Source organism: Vanrija pseudolonga, chromosome 4 (assembly GCF_020906515.1).
Source record: "Vanrija pseudolonga chromosome 4, complete sequence".
Taxonomy (NCBI): Eukaryota; Fungi; Basidiomycota; class Tremellomycetes; order Trichosporonales; family Trichosporonaceae; genus Vanrija; species Vanrija pseudolonga.
Genome location: NC_085852.1, coordinates 1205199 through 1229290, shown reverse-complemented (window position 1 = coordinate 1229290; position 24092 = coordinate 1205199). Strand labels below are relative to the sequence as shown.

The window sequence follows — 24092 nt, the reverse complement described above, 5'->3', positions numbered from 1 at the left end:
TAACGCATGTAAAGCCTCGGCCGTTCGATGTGGTCGCACAGGGGACAGGAGCATCTCCGCGGGTGATCCTAGGCACCACGAAACCGCGTTTCAGTTATTTTGGGCCAGCCGGGTATGAAGACCCCAGCAAAGCAGTGCCGATATGGTCCAACGTTTCGAGGTCGTGGCTGTGACCGGGCCGAGCGAGTTACAGTTCTACCGAGCAGGGGCAGGGGACTGGGACCAGCGCGTTTGAAAGTGACGCCTTGCCGACGAGGACGCTCCGAACTTTGCGCCTGGAGTCGCACCTGGCATGCCGGAGGCGCCGGCGTTGGCCGCGTTGGCTGGGCGGCGGGCGCCGGGCACCGAGGAGCGGTGGTCCTGGGCGCGCGAGGAGGGTCGGGAGCCAGCGCTTCCGAAAGGGACGCAGCAGTGGACTGGCTGCAGGGAGCAAGCAGCAGGCAACGACCTCTGAGCGTCTGATGGGTCGCGGGACCAACTCCATCAAGGTTCAATAGTGCCTCTTTCGCGCACTCCTCACTTGTTCGGTTCCTCAGACAGCTGTGCTCAGCGTGCCGCCAGTTACTGTGCACAATACGGGTCGTCAAGTGAAGTCGGCGGCAGCTACCGGTGTCAAGGACCACGGTGTGCTGTGCGCAGCGAGGCACAGTGGACGGCTGCTCGTGGGGGTCTGGAGACAGTCAGCGAGACAGAGGCGCCAGCACGGCTCTGTGACGTCAGGGCTACGAGGTCTCCTCCTGTGTCTCCTGTGTGAGCTGCCTGGAGAGTATGGCCGACCACTCTTCCTCTACTGCGCCCTGCTCGTGAATTGCTGCAGGCCCAACTGCCCCGACACAAATCGGGCGACCGAAACACCGCACTGCCACCCCAATGGCAGCCCCACAGCCCACCTGCCGTCTCCCGAATGAAGTTCTCAGCAGCATCGTCGACCACCTGGACCCAATCGCGGACAGGTCGACGCTCCTTGTCCTCCTCCGCGTTTCCGCGGCCATGTGGGACATGTCCGCGCGCCGGCTCTACCGCGAGGTTACGCTGGACGATGCCCAGATGTCCAAACTTGTCCGACGCTTGTCATCGCGGGGACGGACTGCGCTCGGCTTCATTCGCTCCATGAAACTGGAGATCTTGCTTGCGAAACGCGATTGCGCCAGGTTGAGAACTTGATTCTCGAGCTGCCTTGTTATTGTATACAATGACGTCACCTCTGGTTCGACGACTGATTCCCACCCCGACGATAAAGACCAGCCGCGACGTTGCATATGCTAATGTAGACCAGCCTTGTGCGCGTCAGTCTCGATGACCACAAAATACGACTAGCTATCGCCGAACCACTGAACACCGCATGTCCCACAAGCAGACCACACGTCGTTCCTCCATGAGGCTCCGGACAACGCTGCATGCAGGCATCTGCCAACCGAGGTCCTGTCTCTCATCATCGGCGCGCTTGACCCCGTCGCCGACCGCCCAACTCTCATCCGTCTTCTGCGGGTGTCACACACCGTCTGGGACGTTGCTGCACGGCATGTCTACCGTGACGTGGTCCTGAGCGATGTCCAGCTGGCTCAGATTGTCAAAAAGCTCCGCCCGCGTACTCGACAGTGCCTCGGCTTCATCGAGCACCTGAAGCTCTCTCCTCCCCCAGACGACAAAATCCTGGCCAAAGTGTACGCAGCAGCAGCGGCGTTGGGGGCACCGACCCCTCTGTTTCCAAAAGTACGCCGCCTGATCCTCGAGGATCCGTACCCCAACGGGACCTTATACCGCAAGTATGGCATCAAGCCGACGTTCAAACGTCTTCCTGATGAAGGTCTCTTCCTCTTCGATGCCCCAGACGTATGTGTTCGCAGCGGCTCATGGTCTCAGGGCCGCCTCGAGTACCTCCCCTGTCGGAGCATCTCTTCTGCAAATCTCACGGTGCACTGCGCAGAGCTGAGCGACATTTGGGAATCGTCACTGCCCCGCCCGTATCGAACCCTCCGGATCTACTGGCCAAATGCGCACAATGAGGGCGAGTACGACGGCATCGACTATGCTGCAGATTTTGACAACGAGGCTGCCCTCTGGGCTCTCGAGCTGCCTCTTGTCTTCTACCCCCGGACATCGGAGTTGACAGAGCGCAAGGTTACACACCTGCTTGCGAGGGCCCGTAGCCGCATGAATCGACAAGGGGCAGATAAATATTGTGCTTACTCCAGACCCCCCACCTTGTGAAGTGTGCGGTAAGTCCTTGTTTCTTCTTAGGTGGACTGAGATTGATCTCCCCAGGCGACACTTTCCTCTGGTAGTTAGGCTGATTGCTGCGTGCGTCACGATGTCCGTAGCTATGGTAACAGGAGGATTTCAATACCTGCGCTGTTCTGTTACACAAAGCTCAACCACCAGTCGAAGCACGGCACTCATGTTTCGAGGTACACATCGAAGTAGGTGCGTTTCAACTGCTTTGGACACGGTGTTTGATTCGTCCAGTTCGTCCGCCGAGTTCTCTGTGTGGCCAATGCCCACACAGACTGTTCGGGCGCCAGTGACGAGGCCCTCAGGCGACCCAGGCTACGGTGAACGCCCTGTCGAGTCGCCACCCCGAACAAGCGTCGACAATTGTAGTGCCTACAGCGGCGCAGCAGCTCGCTTCCAAGTGTCTTTATCGGTAGCTGGCAGTGGACAACGACAGGCCGTGGAGGCGATGGCGCGCAGAGGGGTAGAGGCACAACACGCCGCACCCGAGTACGGCGTTAGGTACGCACATTGACCGCCGCACCAGCCATCGTACACCTCACCACCCCGCCGCCATCGGGAGACACCCTCCCGACCCTCGGAGGGCCAGAGACACCCTACGGCACGCCCGAAACCAGCGCTCGCCCCCGGAAATCCACGAGGTGCCAAGCGCGCTAAATTGACGAGGCTGCCGAGCAGGCGCCGCCGCTTCAACTACCGATACCCACTCTGTGCCAGCAGCAGGCATCGGATATCTCGCCCGGAACCGTGCCGTTGGAGTGGGTCGGCGTGCCACATCCGCCACAAGCAAGGGCACCAGGGAGCCAGGGCGAGTGTGGCGGACTCCTTGGCCCTGCACACCACCCTGTGGCACGGGCGCTCAGCCTCGCGCGTGCCACCTGACGCCGCCGCCGCCACGGGTGACTACTGCTACCGCCGCGGCGGCAAGATCGGCCGTCTGTACATCATTCGCGGGGTCCGAAGGCGGGTTCAGGTGCGGAGCAGCGGAGTCTGACTGTACAGTTGACTGGCGGCCATGTGGCCGCCGCTTGTGGGCGTCATGTGGACTGTGGGCGGGCGGATAATCTAGATTATCCCAGTGCCTGGGTGCGTGTGATCGCATCGGTCATGTTTGGCGGCCTGGGTGCATGCGGTACATATGCAGCGCCGAGAACGCAGGCGGCGCCGAGAATCCCACGCCACGTGGCGAGGCTTGGACATCGCGACCTCGCTGGATGTCGTGTACGGCGGGCGTGGCTGTAGCACGCTGCCATGGGCATGTGCACCAAGCGAAGTGTGCAGAACGGCCTGCCCCCTGTGCGTGCTGCGACGACGTCGCAACGTATCTGCACAAACCGCCACACGCACGGTGTGATCCCCACCCGCGGTGCATACTAAGCCAATCCCCGCGCATCCAGCATCGCCCGCCAGCTAGCCAGCTTGACTTGACTAGCTGGCGGGTGGAAAGCCTGCCCATCGCTAGGTGGATAGGTCCGCGGTTCGAGCCGCACAGAATCCGGTCCTGGGGGGTCAGGCGACGGGTTCGGGGGGTAGAGTCGGTCCTCTTTTGTGTGCCGGGTACGGAGTCGTGTGTGTGTGTGCGGAGGCGGAGGCGGAGGCGGGGGTGGTGTGCTCCTCCCGGCCGGCCGGCGATCGTTTATGGTGTTGAGCTTCGCGGCAGGGTCACCAGCAAGCCAGTGCCGAGGACTCTGAACTAACATGTCATGTCCGGTCTATGGATGGCAACCAGCATGCTCAGAGACATGTCGCGGCGCATCGGCGTCAGTCTGCAGAGAACGGCCCAACTGATGGGCTGCTGGTAGGTAGTTTGGCACAAGCATAATCAAGATTAGAAACCGCACGCTAATTCAAAATCACACGCCGACCAGATCTCGTACCGTCGTTTCATGATTAGGCGCGACACCACGTGGCCGCGTGCCTAACTCTACCCCAAACTAGGCCCGCATCGCGTGTCACGTCCACCACAATCGATGACATCGATGGCTGTCTGCGATCGCTGTCCACTTCACAACACCCACCCCAGCACAATGTCAGGAGGAGGCTACGCCGTAGTGGACGCCGATGACGGCGACGAGCTCCAGTTCAAGACCTTCCTCGGGGCCGACTCGGGCCTGCCGACACCCTCTGGCGGCGCTGGCGCCTCGTCGTCCGCTGCCGTTGGCAGCTCCTCGCGCGCCGACCCATCAGCATCATCGCGCACGTCCGCCCCATACTCCCCCTTCAACCTCGCGTACTATGCCGTCTACTTTGACGTCGACACGACCATGATCCTCAAGCGTGTCGGGCTGAGCCTCGTCCCGCGCGGCGGGTTCATCGCTGATGCGTGTGAGGGGCAGGTGGATTTGTACGGTGCGTGCTGCTGCTTGCGCGGCGTTCGAGCTCTCCCCCTCCCCGGCCGCTCGCTGACGCTCGCGACAGGCCCATTCTGGACCCTAACAACCCTCATCCTCCTCCTGTACACGACCTCGACGCTCACCTCAAGCCTGCAGCAGTACATGGCCGGCCAGCCCGTCGTGTCCAACCTGCCCCTGCTCAGCACGGCCACGACGCTCGTGTACATCTACGGCCTGGCCCTGCCTGCGGCACTGTGGGCGCTCACGCGCTGGCTCGGCGTAGGGAGCTGGGGGCCGGCCGAGGCGCTCGGTATCTACGGGTACGCCATGAGCGTGTTCATCCCCGTGTCTTTGCTCTGCCTCATCCCCGTCGGCATCGCGCGCTGGGCTTTCGTCGGTCTCGGCGCCGCGAGCTCGGGCTTCTTCCTGTAAGTTAGCTTGGGCTCTGCTCGCCGCGAGCTCGACTGCGCCTCGCTCGCCTCGCTCACACCCCAGCGTCACCAACATCTACCCCGTCCTCGCCGAAGGCGACAACAAGCTCGTCCGCCTCCTCGTCATTGGCGTCGGAGTCCTCCACGCCGCTCTCGCCCTCGCCATGAAGGTCCTCTTCTACTCCTACTCCGTCGGCAACGTCAACGCCGGCCCAGACCCAACAAAAGACGCACGAGGCCTGTTCCACTAGACAGACACGAGCGAGCCTGTATCTATGCATCGTCTTTCTGTAAAATGCCAAGGATGGTTATGAAGCGTATGGTACAACTGAAGGAAGCCTTCTATGGAACTGAGGCCCGCGCGTCTAGAACGGCACACGCGCCATTTCACCGGCAGCCAGAATGTCGTCGTCAAAGATCGCGTCGTCGTCGGCAAACGAGTCGGCCTGCTCGCCATCCTCCGCCTCGGACAGGTCATCGTCGCCCTCGTCATCATCGTGTCCTGGCGAGCTGGTCTTACGGTCGCGCTCAAACCACTCGTCGGGGAACGCGGCGCCGTCCTCAAAGCTACCAGGCATGCTAGAGGGGCTTGCACGACCGCTAGCCCGACCGTTGCTCAGCCACTGGTGCTCCTCCTCCGTCTCACTCAGGTCGTCCGCCGTAACAGCAGGGCCCATGAGCGGCGACGTGGGTCTCGAGGTGATCTCGGCCGTGGGGGAGCGCGAGCGCAGACCGAGCAGTCGCGAAAGTCGCGAGCCGCCAGAGGCCTCAGAGACAGCCGACAGCGCCGGCGACACGGGTGTGGGCACGAGGTCCGGAATCTCAAACTGCGGAATAGGGTCACGCCAGTAGTTGAAGTCGGTAAACTCGGGCTGTGCCTTCTTGTCAACCGGAGGGAACACCATGTTGACCAAGTCGTTAAGACCGACGTAGCTGCCCTTGTGCGACGTCTGCAGCAGCTCGGTCTTGATGACACCAGTCGAGTCGATGGTGTAAATCTTGCCCGTCTCGATGCCGACCGAGCGGTAGCTCATGGCGTCGGTGATACGGTTGCCAAAGCCGGCAAAGAAGGCGTCCTTGGCGTGCACGCCAAACAACCTCTGGATATCACGCAGACACGCCATCTTGAACAGCTCGGGCTTGCGGAGAATGACCTCGCGATGAAGACTGGCCATGAGACGATCAGGGCTCATGATAACCGGGCCCTCGGGCATCCTGTAGTCGCCCTGCGTAATCGTCTTGAGGTACTCGCGCGTCGTCTCGGCCTGGCCAATGGCACGGGCAGTGAGGTACAGCATCTTGTACCCGTTGTTGGTGATGTCGGTGTAGAGCTTGGCAATGCCAATGTGCGTCCAGTCGCGGCCAATGGCGGCGTACAAGTGGCCCAAGGCGTCCGACTTGGTAATGGTCCCGTCAATGTCGGAAATGACAACCTGGTCGGTGCTCTCCCACAGGAACAAACGAGCAGTCACGACAGCGTAGCCAGAGTACGACGACATGACCGAGAACTGGACAGTGTTGGGGCCAGGCTTGAGATTGAGCTCCTTGAGCTGGTCCGACGTGAGACGGAGTGTCTTGGCGTAGTGCTTCTCAGGCTCCTCGTCTGAGACTGCCTCTGGCGACACTGGCCTGGTAGGCAACTCGGATGCTGGCAGTGACGCGTTGGGAGGCGGGACAAGGCCCTTCTCGGGCGGGCTCGCGGACAGCTTGGTAGCCGCGTCCTTGGTCGCGTCCTTGGCCTTGTCTGGGAAGGCCGCCTGAGCCGACTGGGTTCTCTCGATAGGCTGGGCAGTGAGAGCCGGCGCATCGGCTCTTCTCCACCATCTCGAGAAGTATCCCGAGGACGGCACAGGGGCCTTGGGAGCCGTTGGCTTGTCATCGTTAATCTTGAGAGCGCGGCGGTACAGCGCGAGGGCAAAGAGCAGGTGGTAGCCCGTCTTCCACGTCAAGAACAGGTCGTTGTAGTGCACAACAAGTCTGGGGTCATCGACGAGAGCGGGGTCCTCCATGAACTTCTGGAACGTAATCTGCTCGTCCTCAAAGTCCTCGGCCTCATCCGGCTGGAATTGTCAGTTGTTGTTCGACGCACACCCACTCACCGTAGCATGACCATCCGGCGCAAAGCCGTCGACACCACACAGAGACAGCTCGAACAAGTGCGACCTGCCGTCCAGTTCCAAGACAAAGGTCTTGGGGTCGTCCACGATACAGCGGATGTGCGCCTTGGGCTTCTGGGCGCTGAGCGACTCGACAGACAGGCTCTGCGAGCGCTTGGGCATCGGCGTTTCAGCGTCTCCAGAATCCTCATCCGCAGGAGGGCGCCCCCAGTCCCAGGCGAGGTCCATCTGCGAGGGGTCGGCAGCATCACCCGGCAATGTCGGGGACGACGGGCGGCTGTCCTCGGGAGGCTCAGTCTGAGCGCGCATATTACGGCGAACAGGGGCCGGTGGCGATCGGGACCTGGTGAACGTGCTGAACGGAGCATCAAGCGACAGAGCAGCAATGGACGAAGGGAGAGTCTCAGAGTCGCGCCTTCCACGCTTCTCACCGCCTTCAGAGCCCTTGCGCGGAGGGACGGCCGCCGCGTCGGTACCTGACGAAACGGCCATTAGGTCGGTGACGAGAATATCAACCTGCTTGTCCTTGACCGTGTCCTCGAGCTCCGAGCCCTTCTTGAGCTCGGCGTCCGCGGCCTTGTCACCCGCGGCCTTGTCGTCAGGCTGGTTGTGGAAACCCTCCGCGTCCATGACAATGTCCTTGCCGTAGACGATATTCGGGCCGTCATGGACACCAGGTGACACCCTCGGGAGATCGACATCGGCCTCGTCGCTGTGAATGTTTGCCAATCTGCTGTTACGCATAGGCAGGTCGGTCGTCTCGCCAGGCCCAGCAGCGAGGGGGTTAGGTGGCCTCTGGTCCACAGGCGGGTTGTTGGAGCCGGTCCGCTTGTGCTTTGTCGGCGCGCCGAGGCTGTCGCCGTTGGTCTTCTTGCCCTCGTCATCGCCCTTGGCCTTCTTGCCTTCAAACTCGTTCAAATCGAGGGGCTCCACCTCGGCAAGTTCGGGGCCGTCATCGTGCCCGTCGTGGTTGGCAACTGCCTCGGTGGAGCCAAAGGGCTCATTCGTCAATGAGCCCTTTGAAGTGAACTCGGGTTCGTCGTCCTTTGCATGGACACTGGGAGTCGCCGCCTGCCGCCCATTAGCACACGAATTCTGCGCAGGAGCCTTCCCCGCCGCCCCCAACCCCACAACAACTCACATCCGCTGCCATGACAACAGGACTAGTCAAGAGGTCTTCTGGCACGTCCTCGTCCGTCTCGAGCACAAAGAACGCCTCGCCCGTCTCCATGACCTTCATGCTGAACGGGGCGATGTGTGGGGCCGGCAGGTTGTTTGGTAGCCGGAGAGTGACTCGCTTCTCTCCGGGACGAAGTACCTGGAGCTTGCCAAAGCGCACATGGAAGGGCGAGCATGCGAGCGTCTCCTCGCCCGTCGTCTGAGGGGTTGTCAGTAACCTGCTCCAAATCGAGTGCGCAGTAACCCACCTCGTCGACGCTGCGAACGACGATCACATCGATAGCGCCGGATAGGGTGGCGGGGTTGATGCCCGAGTCTGCGGCGTCAGCAATGCTTTGGAGGCCCTGATCCAGCACACGCACAATAGTTGTACGCCTTTGATAGGTACTGCATTGTGAGTGGTGCTGGTGCTTGTGGTGGAGAGGCGTGTAGAGTTGCCGCTCAAAATTCGGGCAGAAGGTTAGCCGGGGGAAGCCCCAGCGAGTGGGGAGGGGGTGGGAGGTAGAATCAGAGTCGAGTCTGATGGCAGTGATGTGACGGCGAGCAAGGCATGAGTTGGGGGGGGGGAGGTAGAGGTAGGTGATGCACGTGTCTGGTCGTGGGGGTGCGTGTGCGATGAAGTAAAGGGAGACAATGAAAGATGCAAGGAGGGAGGGTGGTACGACGGCGATGAATATCGCTTGCGACGGCGGCAGCGGAGATGGATTGCAGCCACCGACGCACACTTTTGAACAGCCGGACTTGCCGGACAGCGCGCACTGGCTGGGCTGGCTGGGCGGAGCAGCCACGACGGCGCCAGCCAGCCAGCCAGCCAGCCAGCCGCCTTGCTTCTTGGCACCACAGCCGCCCGCACCACCGATGACGCTCATCCAGCCCATCACCGGCCGGCGGCGGGATCAAATCGCCAGCGCGTGGGCCGTCCCATTTCAGTTCCACGGCCAGTGCGCAATTCTGGTGTCAACAACAACACGCGCGTCAGTCAAGTCACAATGTCGTCGGCGATCGAGAGCGTCAACCCGTAGTGAGTCGTGCTCGGCTCGACAAACGCACAGCTGACACGCGCCAGCGCGAACAACTCGCAGCTGTCGGAACTCGAGTCCGAGGTGCTGTGGGAGTATGCAAAGCTCGGCGACAAGATCCGGCGGGTGGGTTGGACGTCAAGGAAGGCGGGGCTGACGCCAGATAACCGCGCTCGCCAAGGACGCGGCCGAGAACCCCAACGAAGGCCTGCTGGCCGACCTGCGCGAGCTCGAAAAGTCGATGAAGCTGGTTATTACGCTCGTGAGTGGTGTTAATGGCCCAGAGTTCACCACTCACCCACCCAGTACCGTACCTCCGTGTGGATGATCATCCAGGAGCAGGACCTCAATAACCAGCAGGAGTGGGAGGCCGAGGAGTCGCATGAGCGTAGCGAGGTGCCAGAGCACAGCGTGAGCCGCAGCTTCATCAGCGACGAGGGCGACTCGACTGTCCACTACTAGGCTCATCGCGTGTCCAGTACTGCAGCGCTCAAGAACCCGCCTCCTTCATTCATTCCACCCACCACCCCGCACTGCCCATACCCACACTGCTGTACCTTGTTGTGCATATCATGTACTTTAGGCCCATCTACAGATCTCAAATTCCATGGCTGGCTCTAACCCATGGCTTGTTTTAGAACTTGAAGACCTCCTCCGAGGTGTAGCCGAGGTCCTTGAGGGCACCGCCGAGCTCACCCTGCTTGAAGCCGTCCTTCTTGCCCGAGATGGCAGCGTACTGGCCGGGAGGGCCGCAGACGAACGCCTGGACCTTCTCGCCCTCGCCGCGGGGGAAGTACTGGGTGATCTTGTCGGCGGTGACGTAGCCCTTCTCGCCGCTCCAGCCCGCGGGGGCGTTGTCGAGGAAGTAGACGACGTTGAGGCGGTCGGGGTTGGCGGCAGCGAGGGCGTCCCACTCCTTGCGGAGAACTGTGACGTTAGTACCTGCTATCACAGTCCACAACCGCTCCACTCACGAATGTCCTCCTCGTTGACGTTGGCGAAGAGAAGAGTGAACTTGGTCTTGTCCGACTTGTCCTTCAGGGCGTGGGTGAGGAACTGGTACGCGGGGGTGACACCCGAGCCGCCAGTGACGAAGAGACCCTTGTCAAAGGTGTTGGGCTTGTACTCGTACTTGAGGATGGGGCCCTTGATGTGGACCTCGGCGCCGGGGGTGAGCGTGCCGAACCACTTGGAGATGTTGCCGGTCTGGGGGTGTCAGCTGGGGCACAAGAGCAAGAAGGTGGTGCAGCTCACGGGGTACTCCTTGACGAGGAGGTCGATCGAGCCACGCTGGTCAGGGGGCGAGAGGGGGGTGTAGGGGCTGGCGGGTTAGCGAAGCACGATAGAGCCAGACCCACCGGATGACAGGCTTGCCCTTCTTGTCAAGGACCTCGCCCTCGCCCTCGGGGGTCTTGACGACAATAGCGCCGGCCACGGTGATGCCCGAGACCTTGTCCTTGGCGTCGTCGCCCTGGAAGTCGAGGCGGTACACCTTGGTGTTGTGGTTGTACTTGTCGATCTTGGAGACCTTGACGGGGATCCAGGTGTCCCTGCGGGGCGTTAGTCACCGAAACAACAAAGCTGCTTAGCTTACTTCTCAAGGGCGGGGACAGCGGGCTTAGCAGGAGCCTTGGCCTCTGCAATTGTTAGTCAGAGCTCACGGCGGCCGTGCTCACCGCTGCGGTTGAGGTAGGCGAAGGCGGCGAGGCCGGCCTAGGGTGGTGTCAGTTTGTTTCGTCCGTCATCTGCAATGCCGATGCCAACTCACAACACCAGCAAGACCGAAGATGAGGGGGGTGTCTGCATTGGTCAGCACAGCAAGTGCGCTAGCACCCACTCGAGGCCTTCTTCTCCGGGGTGGGGGGAGGGGGAGTCGCCGCGGTCGAGTTGAAGCGGCGGCCCTGGGCAGTGTCAGCTTGTGATCCAGCTGCAGGGCTGCCACAAAACTCACGGCGACGGTGCGCGCGGCGCGGAGGGCAGGGAGGGCAGTGCGAGTCGCGATCATTGTAATGGTATGTGTCTAGAGAGGTGAATGGTGCCGCTAGAGCCTTTTGTACTTGTTGTCGTGACGACGCAGTGGATGACCAAGGATGTCGACATTGGCCCCCCCCAGCCTGGGTGCCGAGGGGGTAGTCGCCCGTCGTCGGTCGGAAGTCAGCGAGGGACCCGGAAAGATGCGATACGATAGGGTGGAGCTTGGCGCAGAGTCACCGTGGGAAATCTCGGTCGGCCGGAGTGACAGCCACATCTCCGCCAGAGACGACGTCACGGCGGTGGTGGGCAGTAGTAGCTGTGGACGCGTTCTGGCCAACGCAGCTGGGCGGGGTTGAACCCCGTCATAGAGGCGGCGGCTTGCAAGCCGACGTTCGCTAGTCGGCTGCGTTCCTCGGAGTGGTACAACACCGCCGTCCACCTCGTCATCAGTGACATTTGGAAGTGGAGCCGTCGTAGCTGGGCACATCGAAAGCCTTGGCGGTGCCATCTTAGCAACGCCGACGGCCATGCAATACCCGAGTGGACAGGCATGGAGACAAACTCGCGAGAAGAGGCGGCAGTGTCGGGGATGTGGGTTGCATGACATGAAGTTCGACGCGGTGTCGCATACGGTACGGTGGGTGTGGCGTCTGTGAATCGCCGCAGCACCACGCGTCCCAACACTGTGCGGGGCAACATGACCCACAGCTCGGCTCCGGGGAGTAATGCGACCGCCATGGCGGCTCCATGATATGCCCTTCCATGTCTTGCCAGCACTGTATTGCGTGCATTCAGTCCGTGAGTCAGACAAGTGGCAGTGTTGAATACCGTGACGTGTCGTTCGCCCTTCACGCGTCCGCCCCAACGGCTGTTCAACCCACGGCCTCCAACCTCCAAACTGTCAATTCATCCGCATTCACGCGCCATGCATTGTACTCTTGTGACCGCTTTGATCTGGCGTACCTGCAAGCCCCACAACCCCGTCGGTTGGGCAAGAATGGGCAACGGATCTCGGCGTGGCTTAAAGGGGGTGCCGTATAAAGCGCCTGTTTATCGCGAGTTCGCGAGTTCGCGAGTTCGCGTCACCTGCTCGACTTTCTGGAGTCACGTCACGGGCCATCGCATCGCAACGACCACCCACCACCACTACCCCACCCTCGCCCCCCACCAGCATGGCGCACAAGCAGCACGTACGGCGCGTATGGGACGTCCTACAGGAGCGCGAGCGGGTGCGCATGGCGCGTGCGCGCGCCGCAGCGTCGCGGTACCCCCCACCCGAGGCGGTCGCGTTCGCGCTCGAGGAGTCGCGGCACGCGCGCGAGGATAACCGCTACTCTGACGTGCTGGCGTACGACCGCACGAGCGTGCGCGTCGACGGGAAGCACTACCTCAACGCCAACGTCGTGGCCGACCCATCGGGCAACTGGTGGGTTGCGGCTCAGGTGGGTGTCGTGGGCGGGCGCGGGCGTCGCGAGTGCGGCACTGACAGCGGCCCCCAGGCGCCACTACCACATACCTTCTATCCGTTCTTCCGCGCCATCTACTCTCGGAGCGCAAGCGACGCGCAGGGACAGAGCCAGGCGCGCGCACCCCGCCGACGACGAGAGGCCATCCTCGTGCAGCTCACAGGCTGGCGCGAGCGCGGCATCCGCAAGGCAGACCCGTACCTCCCGTATGTGTGCCGGGCGCGCAGAGCTGACCCCGCCCAGACGGAATACAGGCGACGACGTAGTGTTTTACCGCGACGCCTCGAAGCGCGAGGGCGTGCGGCTGCGCCTCGCCGAGCAGAAGCGCAAGCCAGAGATAGGGTCCGTGTACTCGGCGCTACGGCTGTCGCGTGAGGGGGCCCCGGTGAACGGTTTCGGCGCCGCCGCCGGCGACGCCGACGCCGACGACCACATGCTCGTGCACCACTTCTACTTTGACTCGTGGCCCGACCACGGGGTGCCGGACGGCGAGAGCCTCGAGGCGCTGCAGAACCTGATACGGCAGGTGGCTGCGCTGCGCGACCAGCACGGCGACAACGAGGTGCACGGGCAGGATGTCATCGAGACCTGGGTGCATTGGTGGGTCGGCTGTGAAGAGCGTGTTCGTCAGCTGACGCATGCAGCTCTGCGGGCGTTGGACGAACGGGCACCTTCCTCGCCCTCGCCTCGCTGTGTTTTTCGCCGCACAGCCACGAGGCGCCACTGCCGCTGCTTGTCGGCCCCTTGCCGCACGACCTGGCACACGACCCGATAGCGCACACGATTGACGTTATGCGTGACTCGCGCGGTATGCTTGTGCAGACGCCTGATCAGCTGCAGCTGGTCTATTCCCTTGCTAGTGTGATGGGCAGGAACAACGGTAGCAGCTAAAGTAGCTAGGTGTGGCGCAGTGTTGTTGTTGTTGTTGTAACCGCCGGGACATTGACCGCCGCGCCGTGCCGCCACTAAGGGTCACCGACCATATGACGGAGGTGGGTCGATCGACCCATCCCATCCCATCACAAACCTCCACCCACCAAATACAACCGGCGACTGGCCGCTCCCCAGCATCTCATGTATCCATTGCATAGTCTCCCATCATCCACAACATAGCTTCTCTCAACAGAAGCACAAGCCATGAGCAGAGATCAGCAGAATGATCAGGCAGCAGCGGCCTCAAAGTCGCTACCAGCTCGCCTGACAGTCCCGCCCCTCCCGCCCCGCATCCACCGCCGCCTAGAGCTGTCAGCCACCGCCGATGGCCTGCTTGTCCGCGCAGCAGGCAACGGGGCGTCGAGCGAAGCCGTGCTCGTTCGCTGGGGGCCGCGTGGGGCAGTAGAGCCCGTTAATGCGGCCGTGTACGCCGACGACGAGGGCACCAGCGTCGAACTCGGTGGAGTCCTTGGCATCGTGCGACTCTGGGACGGTATGTCGTGCACCGCCCTTACTTGGCCTTGCTGACCTCCCCAGCCGCATACCTCGTCATCTTCCTTCCCCAGGTTAAGGCTCCCACACGGTTGTTCCCCAGCGACGACCCCTTCGACACCGAGACGGCCGCGCACGAGGTGCACTCGCTCGCCGATGTGCACGCTGTGCCCCTTGTGCCCGACCGCGCTCGCGCCCAGCTCGAGCACCTTGCTTCCGTCCTGGTACGTTGGGCGTGTGATGATGTGTGCTGACTCTATTTCAGTCCAAGCGCACTCCGAAGCAGCCCAAGACGAATGTCAAGGGCACCGCGACCCCGTCCAAGCCGGGCATCAACATCAAATGGACGATGCCTTGGGGCTCGCCGAAGAAGGCCGCCGAGTCCGAGTCTGACGACTCGGATTCCAACTCGGACTCTGACAGCGAGAACGACACGGCGTCCGAGCTGGCGCGGAGACGCGCATCGTCGATCGCACCAGAGGCGGACGAGACACCCCCCGAGCTCCCGCCAGTGATTACAGACAGCCCAGAGGTGCGCGTCAAGAAGCGTTTCTCGCTCGGATGGGGGCGGTTCACACCGCGCCTGGGCAAACCGAGGGCCAAGGCCGCGCCCGCGCCCAAGCCTGCAAAGGATGCCAAGGCGAGCCTCGAGCCCCCGGCTCGATCGTCGGGCGAGAGCCGGCGCTCGAGCGAGGGCCGCCGGTCAGCCGACAGCCGGCGCTCAGCCGAAGCGAGGCTCAGCTCCGAGGTCGGCGAGATGGTCCCCGACGAGGAATTTGAGCTCGGCACGATCCGCCAGAAGGCTAAGGCGACCGAGGCGGCGCTTCCCACCCCTGTGGCCGATTCCGCGGCCTCGCGCTCGCCTTCGCCCCCGCTCGACAACACGCCGCAGCGCCGCGAGCTCGAGACCAAGATCATGAAGCAGATCACGCGCGAGCTGGGCTCGGGCGAGTTCTTCTACTCGTTCGACTTTGACCTCTCGCACACGCTCCAGCACAAGCGCGGACGCCTGTCGGCACGCACCGCCTCGGCGCCGTTACTCGACCAGCTGCTTGCTGGGCGCGAGTCCTCGACGCAGCTGTTCGCGCCGCCGTCGCCCACGTTCGCCAAGGAGGGAGATGTCCCCTCGCGCCCGTCGTCCCGCGCATCGTCGCAGGCCGACAGCGAGATTGTCGAGCCTGATATCCACGTGCCCCTCTGGCGCCGGTTCGACAGACGTTTCTTCTGGAATGAGTGGCTCCTCCGCGACTTCATCGATCTCGGGCTTCATGCGTTCGTGCTCCCCATCGCGCAGGGGTACTGCCAGTCGGCGTCGATCAACATCCCAGTTCCGCCATCGCCAGCGGACGAGGGCCTTCCGCCGCCCCCGCCAATCCCTCTTGACATTGTGCTCATCTCGCGACGAAGCAGAGACCGCGCTGGACTGCGATACCAGCGCCGCGGTATCGACGACGAGGGCCACGTGGCGAACTTTGTCGAGACGGAGATGCTCGTTCGCGCACGGGTACAGGGCAAGGCGTCGCTCTTCTCGTTCCTCCAGATCCGCGGCTCGATCCCGCTCAAGTGGAGCCAGACGCCATGGTCGATGAAGCCACCGCCCGTGCTCGACCTGCCCGTGGACCAGACGTTCTCGGTCGCAAACCTCCACTTTGACGACCTGCGCTCGCGGTACGGGCCCGTCACGGCCATCAACCTCTCTGAACAGAAGGGCATTGAGGCGGCCGTGACGAACGGGTACACCGAGCTCGTGGACAGCCTTGGGCGGAAAGACCTCTCGTACATCCCCTGGGACTTCCACGCCAAGTGCCACGGCATGAAGTGGGAGAATATCTCTGAGCTGGTCAACTCGCTCGACTTTGACGGTATCGGGTACTTGTGGGCACTGCAGGGCGAGGCGGTGCAGGAGCAGCGTGGTGCTTTCAGGACCAAGTAAGTGTGGTGTCTGGGATGTCGCTGACGGCCAGCTGTATCGACTGCCTCGACCGCACCAATGTCGTCCAGTCGGCCATTGCTCGGCGTGTGCTCACGCTCATGCTGACGCAGCTGGGCATTGTGCTTGACCCCAAGGTGGTCAACATTGAGCCCATGTTCAATGACAGTGAGTTTGGTGGCGGCTGGGGCACGGCTGACGGCAGTCTGGGCAAACAACGGCGACATGATCAGCCTGTGCTATGCGCATACCTCGGCGCTCAAGGGCGACTTTGTGCGCACCGGAAAGCGCGACTTGCAGGGCATGCTGCACGACGGTGTCTCGTCGCTCAGCCGCATGTTCTACGGCGCTGTGACCGACTTCTTCGCGCAAGCCGTCATCTCGTTCATGCTTGGCCATCGCAACCTCGGCGTGTTCAACGAGTTCCTCGAGAACCTGCAGAGCACCGAGTCGAGTGCACTGATCAGGCAGTCGCGTGTGCGGGCCGCTGCAAGTGAGTTGGCGTTTCCGTCATGGCACTAACTCTCCAGTTGAGACGTCTTCCGCACGCGTCCTCAGTGACGGCGAACAGCGCGTCGCTGGCTGGACGCTGTTGTCGCCCGAAGAGCGCAACATTGCTCTCAGCCCCAAGCTCGAGGAGAAGGTGCTCATCCTCACCAAACAGGCCCTCTACGTTGTCTCGTTCAACTACCAGCTCGAAAAGGTCAACGAGTTTACGCGTATCCCGCTCAAGTCGATCACATCGATTCAGAAGGGCGCGTATATTCTGTCTGCACTGCAGGAGGCTGGCCGCGACCCGGTGGAGAACGCGGGCTTCATTGTCAACTTCTCCCCAGCGGACGAGAGCACCCGGTACAGCACATACTCGCTGCGGAACAAGGAGCCTCCTTCGCCTGAGAACTCGTCGGCGACACCGATCAGCGACTACTTTGCTTCCTCGTCAGGGGCAGACACGCCGTCAGCCAAGCCCGCCCCACCCGACACGCCAAAGGCGCATGTGAAGATTGCCGACGTCGACCCGACCAAGACCGAGTACTTTGCGTTCAAGGCCCTCCCGCGCGAGTTTATCGCCAAGAGCAAGAGCACCCTCGCCGGCTCATCGCACAGCGACGAGGACGACGAGGATGAGGAGGACATTATACTCGAGTCGAACGAGACGTGTCGCGCGACAGTGGAGCGCATCGTGCGGCGGCTCAAGGACCAGTGTGTCAAGGCTGGTGGAGGGGGTGGAGCCGATTTTGTCGTGGACAAGGATGTCGTGAGGTGAGTGGGGCGGCGTGATCGGGGTGGGGCGTCACTGACTCGAACTCAGCCTCCACGACGCCGAGAGCAACACGTCCCTCCTCGCACGGATGGACTATGCCGTCAAGCGATTCCTGTGGTTGTGAGACAGAGCGGCGGCTGCTACAGAATATACCCAGCATGGAGATACCCATATTTACATACAAGCCAACTGCCTAATCAGATGTAGTGGATGCAAGACGCAATTGTGGCCGGGAGGTGGGTGGTCGAGCGCCACAAGTTAGCCTCGGCGCCACTGCCCTCGGCGATCATCAACGCTCAGGCCGGCGTCGACCATGCCACCGCCATCCTCCACCTCCACCCACATCAGAGCGAGCTGCGCTCCTCCAGCCTCGCCGTCTCGTCCACATGGCCGAGGGTGCGTCCAGCAGTGCTGCGGGCTGCGCGGACTGTCGAAAGCAACAGCACCCAGCATCGGCCTCGGCGATCGGCAGGTCCGCCCGTCCACGTTGTTGACGTCACCGGTGGACCAACATGGTGGTGGAGGTCGGCACTGCCGGCTGTTGGGGAGCAACCTCATAACAGCCGGCGGAAACGGCTTTGTTCTCTCCATGGTCACTCACTGCATCCAGCTCCATCCGCATAGCATGACCCCGCCAAAGCTCAAGAACATCCTCGTGCTCGGCGCGACGGGCGACCAGGGGGGTGCTGTGGTGAAGGTGAGTATGTGGAGCTAGTGTGTGCCGTCGACAGCCGGCCCGCAGTCCCACGTACACGCGCGCTCGCTCGCTCACGCTCGCAGTACCTCTCCAAACAGCACGGCCACATCATCCTCGGCGTCTCACGCGATCCCTTCAGCGACAAGGCCAAGCGCGTAGAGGAGACGCCGGGCGTCATGGTCGTGTTTGGCGACACGGCCGACGCGCGGTCTTTGTTCCTCCATGGGCCGGTGGACGGCGTTTTTCTGATGCTGCATTCTGAGACGGCTGATGAGCTGGAGCATAGTGAGTGGGGCTGTCTGGGACAAGAAGGAGGATGTGAGCAGGGCTGACCCCACGCCCCAGCCAAGGCTATCGCCGACGCCGCGGTCAGGTATGGCGCCAAGTACATCGTCTACTCTGGTGTCGATCTGTCTGGTGTCGCAGAGACGGGGATCGCGAGGTATGTCGTGTCGAGAACGCGAACGTCGCGGCGCACGGCACTCGCGCTGACGCGCTCGTGCCAGCTTCGACCTCAAGCGCGACGCATGGGAGTACATCAAGTCGCTGCCCATCCCCTCCACATACGTCGGCCCCGCAGGCTTCATGGAGACGCTCCTGTGGCCGGGATTTGCAGGGTACACTGCCGCGTGGGACCCGGCCTATGTGCACAAGTACGTGTGTACCGACGACATCGGGCACGTGGCCGCCGACTGCCTCGCCGACCCGGACCGCTTCGCGGGCCGCGAGATCATGCTCGCTGGCGACGCTTTGACGGGCGCGCAGGTGGCGCAGGTGGTTAAAGAGGTGACGGGGAAGGAGGTCGGCGGGAGCGGGGAGATTGATCACGCGTATGCGAAGCATCTGTTTGAGGTGGGTCAGGACGGGGAGAGGGGGAGACGGGGGGCTGACCCCACGCCACAGCAACTCCATAAACACCCCTTCGAGGCCGACCCCGCCGCGCTGCGCAAGGAGTTCCCGTACCTCCATGACTTGCGCTCCTGGCTCCAGACCGTCGACAAGGACAAGGTTGCTCCACCGGCGGCGCCGGCAGCGAAGTGACCTGGTAGGGGAGTTTGATGACATCTCTATGAGCTGTAGCTACAGGGTTCAATGTCATATCTGTGCGTCGCGTCGTCGCGTTCATCACTATTAGGTCTAGTAACATCTACGTCGGATTACACTCTACTACACGTTGTTCACACCCTACTGCACGTTGTACTACACGTCCTACAAATCCGCCACCCACGCCATGAGATCAAACGTGCCCTCGGCCCAGCCGAGGTCGTTGTGCCCGCCATACTTGCCCTCCCACTTGATGAGCGGCAGGCCGTTGGGGTACGCTACCTTGAGGGTACCCCATCCCTCGTACTCTGTCTGCTCGACCTGCGGCCTGTGCTGTGTGCCATTGCGCTCGAGCATGACGTTGAAGATGGTTTCCGAGTGGGAGCTCGGGATGACGCCGTCGTTGAGCGTGTGCAGGAGGAGCATGGGTGACGCGGTGGACTGGGTGTGAGTAGGTCGCATTCATCTAGGTAGCACCTACCACCAGCGACACCTTGGATTCGAACGGGTCGGCCCAGCTCGACCGGATGTATTCTGAGGGTTAGTTCACGTGGACAAGCCAACCCACCTTTGATCCGTGGTACCGCCTTTAGAGGATGGAAGATGGGGAAGAAGCCAAAGAGGTAGAAGCTGGGGTTAGGCTTGATCGCTCGGTGCACTTACGAGTCGACTAGGTCAACGACAGAGGAGAACGGCGCGATGAGGATGATGGCCCGGGGGAACGTTCCTGTCGCAGGTCAGCAAACACCCAGGAGGCCCACCTACCCTCCGCCGCAAGCCGCTCCGCCAAAGCCGACGTGATGCCCGTCCCGAGACTATGCCCACACAGGATAATGTTCCTCGCTGGGTCGCCACCGGCTGCCTTGACCTTCTTCGCCACCCAGTCCCATGTGGTCCTAGCGTCGATGATCACGCCGGCCTGGGACGGCGTTCCTGACGAGTCGGCGAACCCTCTGTAGTCGACCGCCACGACGTTGCTGCGCGCGTCAGACGCCGTACAGTGCACGTTGCACCGCCCTTACCAGTTCAGTCGTCCAGACATCTCCATGTACCCCCGGACTCGGTGGGGCTGGGCCCGGGTGGCGGCCTGGTGGCGGAATGAGCACAGCAGATAGAGTACGACGAGCGGTGGCGGCCGCTCCGAGCACACGTAGACGTACGTTTCCGTGAAAGTAGATGATGGTGGGCCGGTGGCCAAATGCATCGTCAAAGACGCTGTCGAGGAGACGCTTGCGCGGAGGGAAGGGCTCCTGCTCGACATATACGCCTTGAGGCCTGCAGAGTGGGGTGAGTGGTGATGATGACGGCAGCATTGTGACCGGTGGGTGCCAGTGGCCACTCGCCACAACCCTTACCACCACACTCACAACACGTGCCACGCGCCGAGCGTCTCGCCGTCCGGTGTCTCGAGCTTGAAGTTTCGTGTCTTGAAGGCTGCGAGCATGAGCACCGACACCAACTGCGCCACCCACGTGCAAGGCCGTAGTACTCTGGCTCGTGGAACTTTTTCCATGTTGGGATCTTGAGCCGGTGGAGGAAAAGGAACCTGGCCACAGTGTCAGTGTGTGCGTGGTATTCCCCGTGCCTATGGCCCAACTTACTCGCGCTGTACCGTGGTGAGGGTGGACATGAAGACGATGAGACAGTACAGGACGACGAGCATGAGCGGGATGAACGCGCAGACCTTTAACGCGCGGTCTGTCGCTGCCGACGACATTGTTTGGAGACGTATCCTGTGTGTGTAAGTGGGGATGGTGAGGTCGGAGCTTGCGACTGGCCCTTGATATCTGTACGCACCTGGGTTGCATCTGTGGTACGAGTGTGCGAGGGGAGTGCTAAGGCAATGAAGGTGTGACGACATGTTCTTGTTGTTGCCTTGCCCAGACTTCAAAGTTACGGGCGCCTAGCCCGGTTCTGGGTTCGGTGCCCGGGCGCGTGTCCCGGCGCTTATCTGGGGTCTCCACACCTTCGCTTAGCGCTTATCCCAGCCAAGTCGAGTTTGTAAATGAGCTGCCCAATATAATCATCGCACTGGCAGGCAGCCTTGGGTCACCGACTCCGAGTCCGCATCAACCGCCGCCCGCCCTTCGCTGTGCCCTGTGCCCCGCAGCAAGAGAGAGGACATCTAGCCGACGGTAACACGGACGACAGGGACGACAGTCGAGATATAAGGGCGGCTCGACGAGCAAGTGACAAAGAACAAACCACCCATACCGACATCACCACCACAATGCCCAACACGATCAAGATTGCCATCGCCCAGACATATGTCCAGTCGGCAGACGAGGGACCGGCAAAGCTCGAAAAGCCGCACACAACAACCCCGTTCCCTACCCTCGACCAGAACCTGATTGATGTGTCGGCCCGTGTCGCCGAGGCCGCAAAGCTCGGCGCGGACGTCGTCTGCTTCCCCGAGTACTTTTTGCAGGGCATTGTCAACGAGGGACGCCAGGTGGGTGGCAACGGGCGGATGAGGAGGAGGGCGAGCAGGCCGGTGCCAGGGCTGTTGCTTGTGGCGCCGGCGTGCCGCTATAGGTGGGGAGGGCAGACCGGCTAGCGCAGCAGACGACCTGAGAGTCGAGCGAGAGGAAGATGAGGAAGGCGAGGAAGAGGAGGAAGCCCCCGGGCGACAGCTCTCCTGTTGGCACAAGCTGACACTCTCCCCAGTACCTCACGTTCCCCTCGACGCACCTCACGTCGTTCCTTCAGACGCTGGCCAAGCAGCACCACATCAGCATTGTCGGCACGATCGTGCACGGCGTGCTCCCCGAGTCGGCGGCCTTTTCCCACGCCGCGTTCCCCTCGGGATCTCCATTCGAGCACCTGCACGCCAACACCAACCCGGGCAAGATTACGCCCGCGCAGCTCGAGTGGGCCAAGTGGCTCGAGCAGCACCCCGCCACGGTCGAGGACAATGCGCGCCCCGTGCTGAGCAACACGGCCTTCTTTATCGACGAGAACGGAAACGTCGTCGGCGAGTACGTCAAGCAGAACCTCTGGCACCCCGAGCGCCTGTACCTCACCCCTGGTGGCAAGCAGAACAAGGCGTTTGACACCAAGTGGGGCAAGGCCGGCATGCTCATCTGTAAGCTGAAGGCGCTGTTCACTAGCTTACCCCAGGCTGGGACGTCTCGCACCCCCTTGCGGCCCAGAAGCTCGTCGACCAGGGCGTCAGCATCGTGTTCGCGCCAACGTACTGGACCGCCACCGACAGCGAGCCGTGCGTATCGTGGCTGGTGTCTAACCGAGATCCGCTGACGCATTTAGCCACGTCTCGCGCCACCCCCACCCAGACGACTACGAGACGTCGGTGCTCTCGGCTTTGTCGTATGCGCGCTCGTTTGAGACTGAGACCGTCTGGGTGCTGAGCAACGCCGGAGGCCCCGCCGAGGAGGGCTTCATGGGCGGCTCGGCCGTGTGGGCGCCGCTCCGTGGCCGTGTTGGCGGATTCCCCAAGAGCGAGGTTGGCGTCAGGCTGGTCGAGGTCGACATTGACGTGCTCAACGACGGCCGTGACCTGTACAAGATTCGCGAGGACGCCAGCCGCAACAAGGTGGCTTAGGTGATCGGTTGTGGCAGTTCAGTTTCATTGGCAGTCTCCGTTTCATGGTCAAAAGGCGACGTCGGATCCGCTAGCTAGTCTGAAGTGATTCGCGTCCAGCTCAAGGCATGCGTCTATTTGTTGCATCTACTACCAATTACACCTTGGCGAGGAGGGTGGCCACGCTGCCGAGCGCGCGGCGGATGTCCTGGTGATCGACGTCGTGGGCTGAAGAGTGTGAGATACGGCTTCCCAGCAGCGACAATTCAGCAGCACTCACTGTCCTCAACCTCTCCCCATCGCTCAATCTGCGAAGCGACCTCGACGTGGCTGGCCTGTGCCGCCTCATTGGCCGAGATGCGGCCAGTCACCAGCGCAAGAGCAATGACAAAGCTCTTGGTCGCGTACACGGCGCGCTCGAACGCCGCCAGCTCCCAAATGTCAAAGCCCTCGATGACGCTGCGCAGCTTCTCGATGGTCGCAGGGTCCTGCTGCGCGGGGCTGAAGCCCTCGGCGAGGTTGAGCGTCACGCCGTACGTGTCCTTGAGCCACTTGAAGAGCGGGTCCCAGTGCTCCTTTTGGAGGCGGACAAGGGCTTCGGGGGCCTCGTCGGGGTAGCTGAGGCGTCAGCTGCGTCCTATGGCAGGAATTAGCCAGCTAACCAAATGGTGTCTGTCTCGAGGTAGGACAGCAATGAGTCGATGACAGCCTCGCGGGTCTGGGGGTCAGAGAGGCCGTCGATGGCACGAGAAGCGAGGGATGTCTGAATGTCAGCTCTCGAAGAAAGCAGTAGCTCACCAGAGGCAGAGCGTGCTGCTTGAGCACCTGCTCCTGGTTCTCCCACTCGTTGGCGATGAGAATCGCCAGTAGCCTCCTGTTGGCGGGCACGACGAGCTTGGTGCCGCCCGGCGTCTTGAGGTTACGGTGGTCGAGGGTGACGAGGTATCCTCCGTCGTCCTCCTTGATGTGGGCGTTCTTCCAGAAACGGCGCAGGGTGATCTCGGCACCTGGAGAGTGAGTACAGGTGATCATAGGGACAAAGCCACCTCCGTACTCACGGTTAGTCTGCGTCAGAGGCGCGCCGGCGTGCACCTCTGCGTCGAGGCGCGCGGTGCCAGAGACAATGGAGCGCACGAAGGGCACAGCGGCGCGGGGAGCGGCGGCGCGCAGAGTCGACGGGCCGCCGACGCGGCCGGCGCGCAGTCCCGTGTTGAGCGCGGTGCGAGCGATCGAGGCCATTGTTGACGTTTTGAGGGGGAGAATGGAGACGAGGTGAAAGAAGCGTACGGAAATTCCGGACAGTCACGACCTCCACTTTGTCTTTGGTTGTCGGAAGTGTAAACCATTTAGCATTCCCATTAGAAAGATTAGATTCCGGCGGGGCCGAAGCTGCACAGAAGCAAAGCCGCACCACCTTTGGCTGGTCGTCCACTCGACTTG

At 62.1% G+C, this 24092-nt stretch overlaps 10 protein-coding genes across 11 annotated transcripts; 6 read left to right on the top strand and 4 right to left on the bottom strand.

Annotated features, from left to right (window-relative positions):
* Window positions 1-870: 870 nt before the first annotated feature.
* On the top strand, window positions 871-1164 carry LOC62_04G005731 (uncharacterized protein; the record flags this gene model as incomplete). Its single annotated transcript, XM_062772283.1, has 1 exon — window positions 871-1164. One exon carries the CDS (start codon window positions 871-873, stop codon window positions 1162-1164), a length of 294 nt encoding a protein of 97 aa, XP_062628267.1.
* A 358-nt stretch (window positions 1165-1522) lies between these two features.
* LOC62_04G005730 (uncharacterized protein) lies at window positions 1523-2352 on the top strand (the record flags this gene model as incomplete). The annotated part of the gene is made up of 3 exons (XM_062772282.1): window positions 1523-1531; window positions 1558-2182; window positions 2266-2352. The coding sequence occupies 3 exons, from the start codon at window positions 1523-1525 to the stop codon at window positions 2283-2285; spliced, it is 654 nt and encodes a 217-aa protein (XP_062628266.1). The 3' UTR covers window positions 2286-2352.
* A 1907-nt stretch (window positions 2353-4259) lies between these two features.
* On the top strand, window positions 4260-5247 carry yipf1 (the record flags this gene model as incomplete). The annotated part of the gene is made up of 3 exons (XM_062772281.1): window positions 4260-4581; window positions 4651-4993; window positions 5061-5247. 3 exons carry the CDS (start codon window positions 4260-4262, stop codon window positions 5245-5247), a joined length of 852 nt encoding a protein of 283 aa, XP_062628265.1.
* A 114-nt stretch (window positions 5248-5361) lies between these two features.
* ned1 (Nuclear elongation and deformation protein 1) lies at window positions 5362-8685 on the bottom strand (the record flags this gene model as incomplete). The annotated part of the gene is made up of 5 exons (XM_062772280.1): window positions 5362-7056; window positions 7096-8184; window positions 8255-8491; window positions 8541-8608; window positions 8655-8685. The coding sequence occupies 5 exons, from the start codon at window positions 8683-8685 to the stop codon at window positions 5362-5364; spliced, it is 3120 nt and encodes a 1039-aa protein (XP_062628264.1).
* A 586-nt stretch (window positions 8686-9271) lies between these two features.
* Window positions 9272-11378, bottom strand: mcr1_1 (NADH-cytochrome b5 reductase 2). 2 transcript variants are annotated; one of them, XM_062772277.1, is made up of 11 exons: window positions 11263-11378; window positions 11149-11212; window positions 11080-11111; window positions 10988-11024; window positions 10906-10948; window positions 10670-10861; window positions 10566-10632; window positions 10286-10517; window positions 9618-10238; window positions 9475-9573; window positions 9274-9437 (listed from the first exon to the last, which is right to left on the bottom strand). In XM_062772277.1, exons 1-9 carry the CDS (start codon window positions 11314-11316, stop codon window positions 9946-9948), a joined length of 1014 nt encoding a protein of 337 aa, XP_062628261.1. In that variant the 5' UTR covers window positions 11317-11378; the 3' UTR covers window positions 9274-9437; window positions 9475-9573; window positions 9618-9945. The 2 variants fall into 2 exon arrangements, with proteins under 2 accessions (XP_062628261.1, XP_062628262.1); XM_062772278.1 differs by having other exon boundaries at window positions 9274-9573.
* Window positions 9282-9773, top strand: dad3 (DASH complex subunit dad3; the record flags this gene model as incomplete). The annotated part of the gene is made up of 4 exons (XM_062772279.1): window positions 9282-9313; window positions 9359-9437; window positions 9475-9573; window positions 9618-9773. The coding sequence occupies 4 exons, from the start codon at window positions 9282-9284 to the stop codon at window positions 9771-9773; spliced, it is 366 nt and encodes a 121-aa protein (XP_062628263.1).
* A 1079-nt stretch (window positions 11379-12457) lies between the features above and the next one.
* inpp5f (Phosphatidylinositide phosphatase SAC2) lies at window positions 12458-19180 on the top strand (the record flags this gene model as incomplete). Its single annotated transcript, XM_062772276.1, has 16 exons — window positions 12458-12727; window positions 12785-12957; window positions 12995-13351; window positions 13396-13610; window positions 13956-14177; window positions 14222-14400; window positions 14442-16105; window positions 16141-16274; window positions 16312-16599; window positions 16637-17369; window positions 17419-17490; window positions 17995-18067; window positions 18151-18352; window positions 18413-18509; window positions 18574-18919; window positions 18971-19180. The coding sequence occupies 16 exons, from the start codon at window positions 12458-12460 to the stop codon at window positions 19106-19108; spliced, it is 5163 nt and encodes a 1720-aa protein (XP_062628260.1). The 3' UTR covers window positions 19109-19180.
* A 17-nt stretch (window positions 19181-19197) lies between these two features.
* Window positions 19198-20952, bottom strand: Abhd12 (Monoacylglycerol lipase ABHD12). The gene is made up of 11 exons (XM_062772275.1): window positions 20909-20952; window positions 20713-20844; window positions 20584-20657; window positions 20479-20545; window positions 20272-20386; window positions 20134-20198; window positions 19877-20088; window positions 19775-19838; window positions 19680-19741; window positions 19593-19645; window positions 19198-19552 (listed from the first exon to the last, which is right to left on the bottom strand). The coding sequence occupies exons 1-11, from the start codon at window positions 20917-20919 to the stop codon at window positions 19277-19279; spliced, it is 1131 nt and encodes a 376-aa protein (XP_062628259.1). The 5' UTR covers window positions 20920-20952; the 3' UTR covers window positions 19198-19276.
* Window positions 20953-21175: 223 nt separating this feature from the next.
* Window positions 21176-23913, bottom strand: atp12 (Protein atp12, mitochondrial). Its single transcript, XM_062772273.1, has 7 exons — window positions 23711-23913; window positions 23451-23659; window positions 23315-23415; window positions 22933-23270; window positions 22379-22880; window positions 22227-22331; window positions 21176-22194 (listed from the first exon to the last, which is right to left on the bottom strand). The coding sequence occupies exons 1-5, from the start codon at window positions 23889-23891 to the stop codon at window positions 22810-22812; spliced, it is 900 nt and encodes a 299-aa protein (XP_062628257.1). The 5' UTR covers window positions 23892-23913; the 3' UTR covers window positions 21176-22194; window positions 22227-22331; window positions 22379-22809.
* Window positions 21342-22673, top strand: SPCC965.09 (putative nitrilase; the record flags this gene model as incomplete). Its single annotated transcript, XM_062772274.1, has 4 exons — window positions 21342-21563; window positions 21779-22196; window positions 22232-22331; window positions 22379-22673. The coding sequence occupies 4 exons, from the start codon at window positions 21342-21344 to the stop codon at window positions 22671-22673; spliced, it is 1035 nt and encodes a 344-aa protein (XP_062628258.1).
* Window positions 23914-24092: the final 179 nt, after the last annotated feature.

Excerpts from the sequence above, each read along its gene's own strand:
- Abhd12 (XM_062772275.1), bottom strand. Across the intron at positions 20,546-20,583 it reads AGAGTACTACGGCCTTGCAC|CCTTCAAGACACGAAACTTC; the intron begins GTGGGTGGCGCA and ends TCATGCTCGCAG. Across the intron at positions 20,387-20,478 it reads CTCGGCGCGTGGCACGTGTT|GCCTCAAGGCGTATATGTCG; the intron begins GTGAGTGTGGTG and ends CCCACTCTGCAG.
- atp12 (XM_062772273.1), bottom strand. The coding sequence starts at position 23,891 with ATGGCCTCGATCGCTCGCACCGCGCTCAACACGGGACTGCGCGCCGGC. Across the intron at positions 23,660-23,710 it reads GCCTCTGACGCAGACTAACC|GTGCCGAGATCACCCTGCGC; the intron begins GTGAGTACGGAG and ends CTCACTCTCCAG. Across the intron at positions 23,416-23,450 it reads AGCAGCACGCTCTGCCTCTG|ACATCCCTCGCTTCTCGTGC; the intron begins GTGAGCTACTGC and ends GCTGACATTCAG.
- mcr1_1 (XM_062772278.1), bottom strand. The coding sequence starts at position 11,316 with ATGATCGCGACTCGCACTGCCCTCCCTGCCCTCCGCGCCGCGCGCACC. Across the intron at positions 11,025-11,079 it reads TCTTCGGTCTTGCTGGTGTT|GCCGGCCTCGCCGCCTTCGC; the intron begins GTGAGTTGGCAT and ends ACACCACCCTAG. Across the intron at positions 10,518-10,565 it reads TCCTCGTCAAGGAGTACCCC|ACCGGCAACATCTCCAAGTG; the intron begins GTGAGCTGCACC and ends TGACACCCCCAG.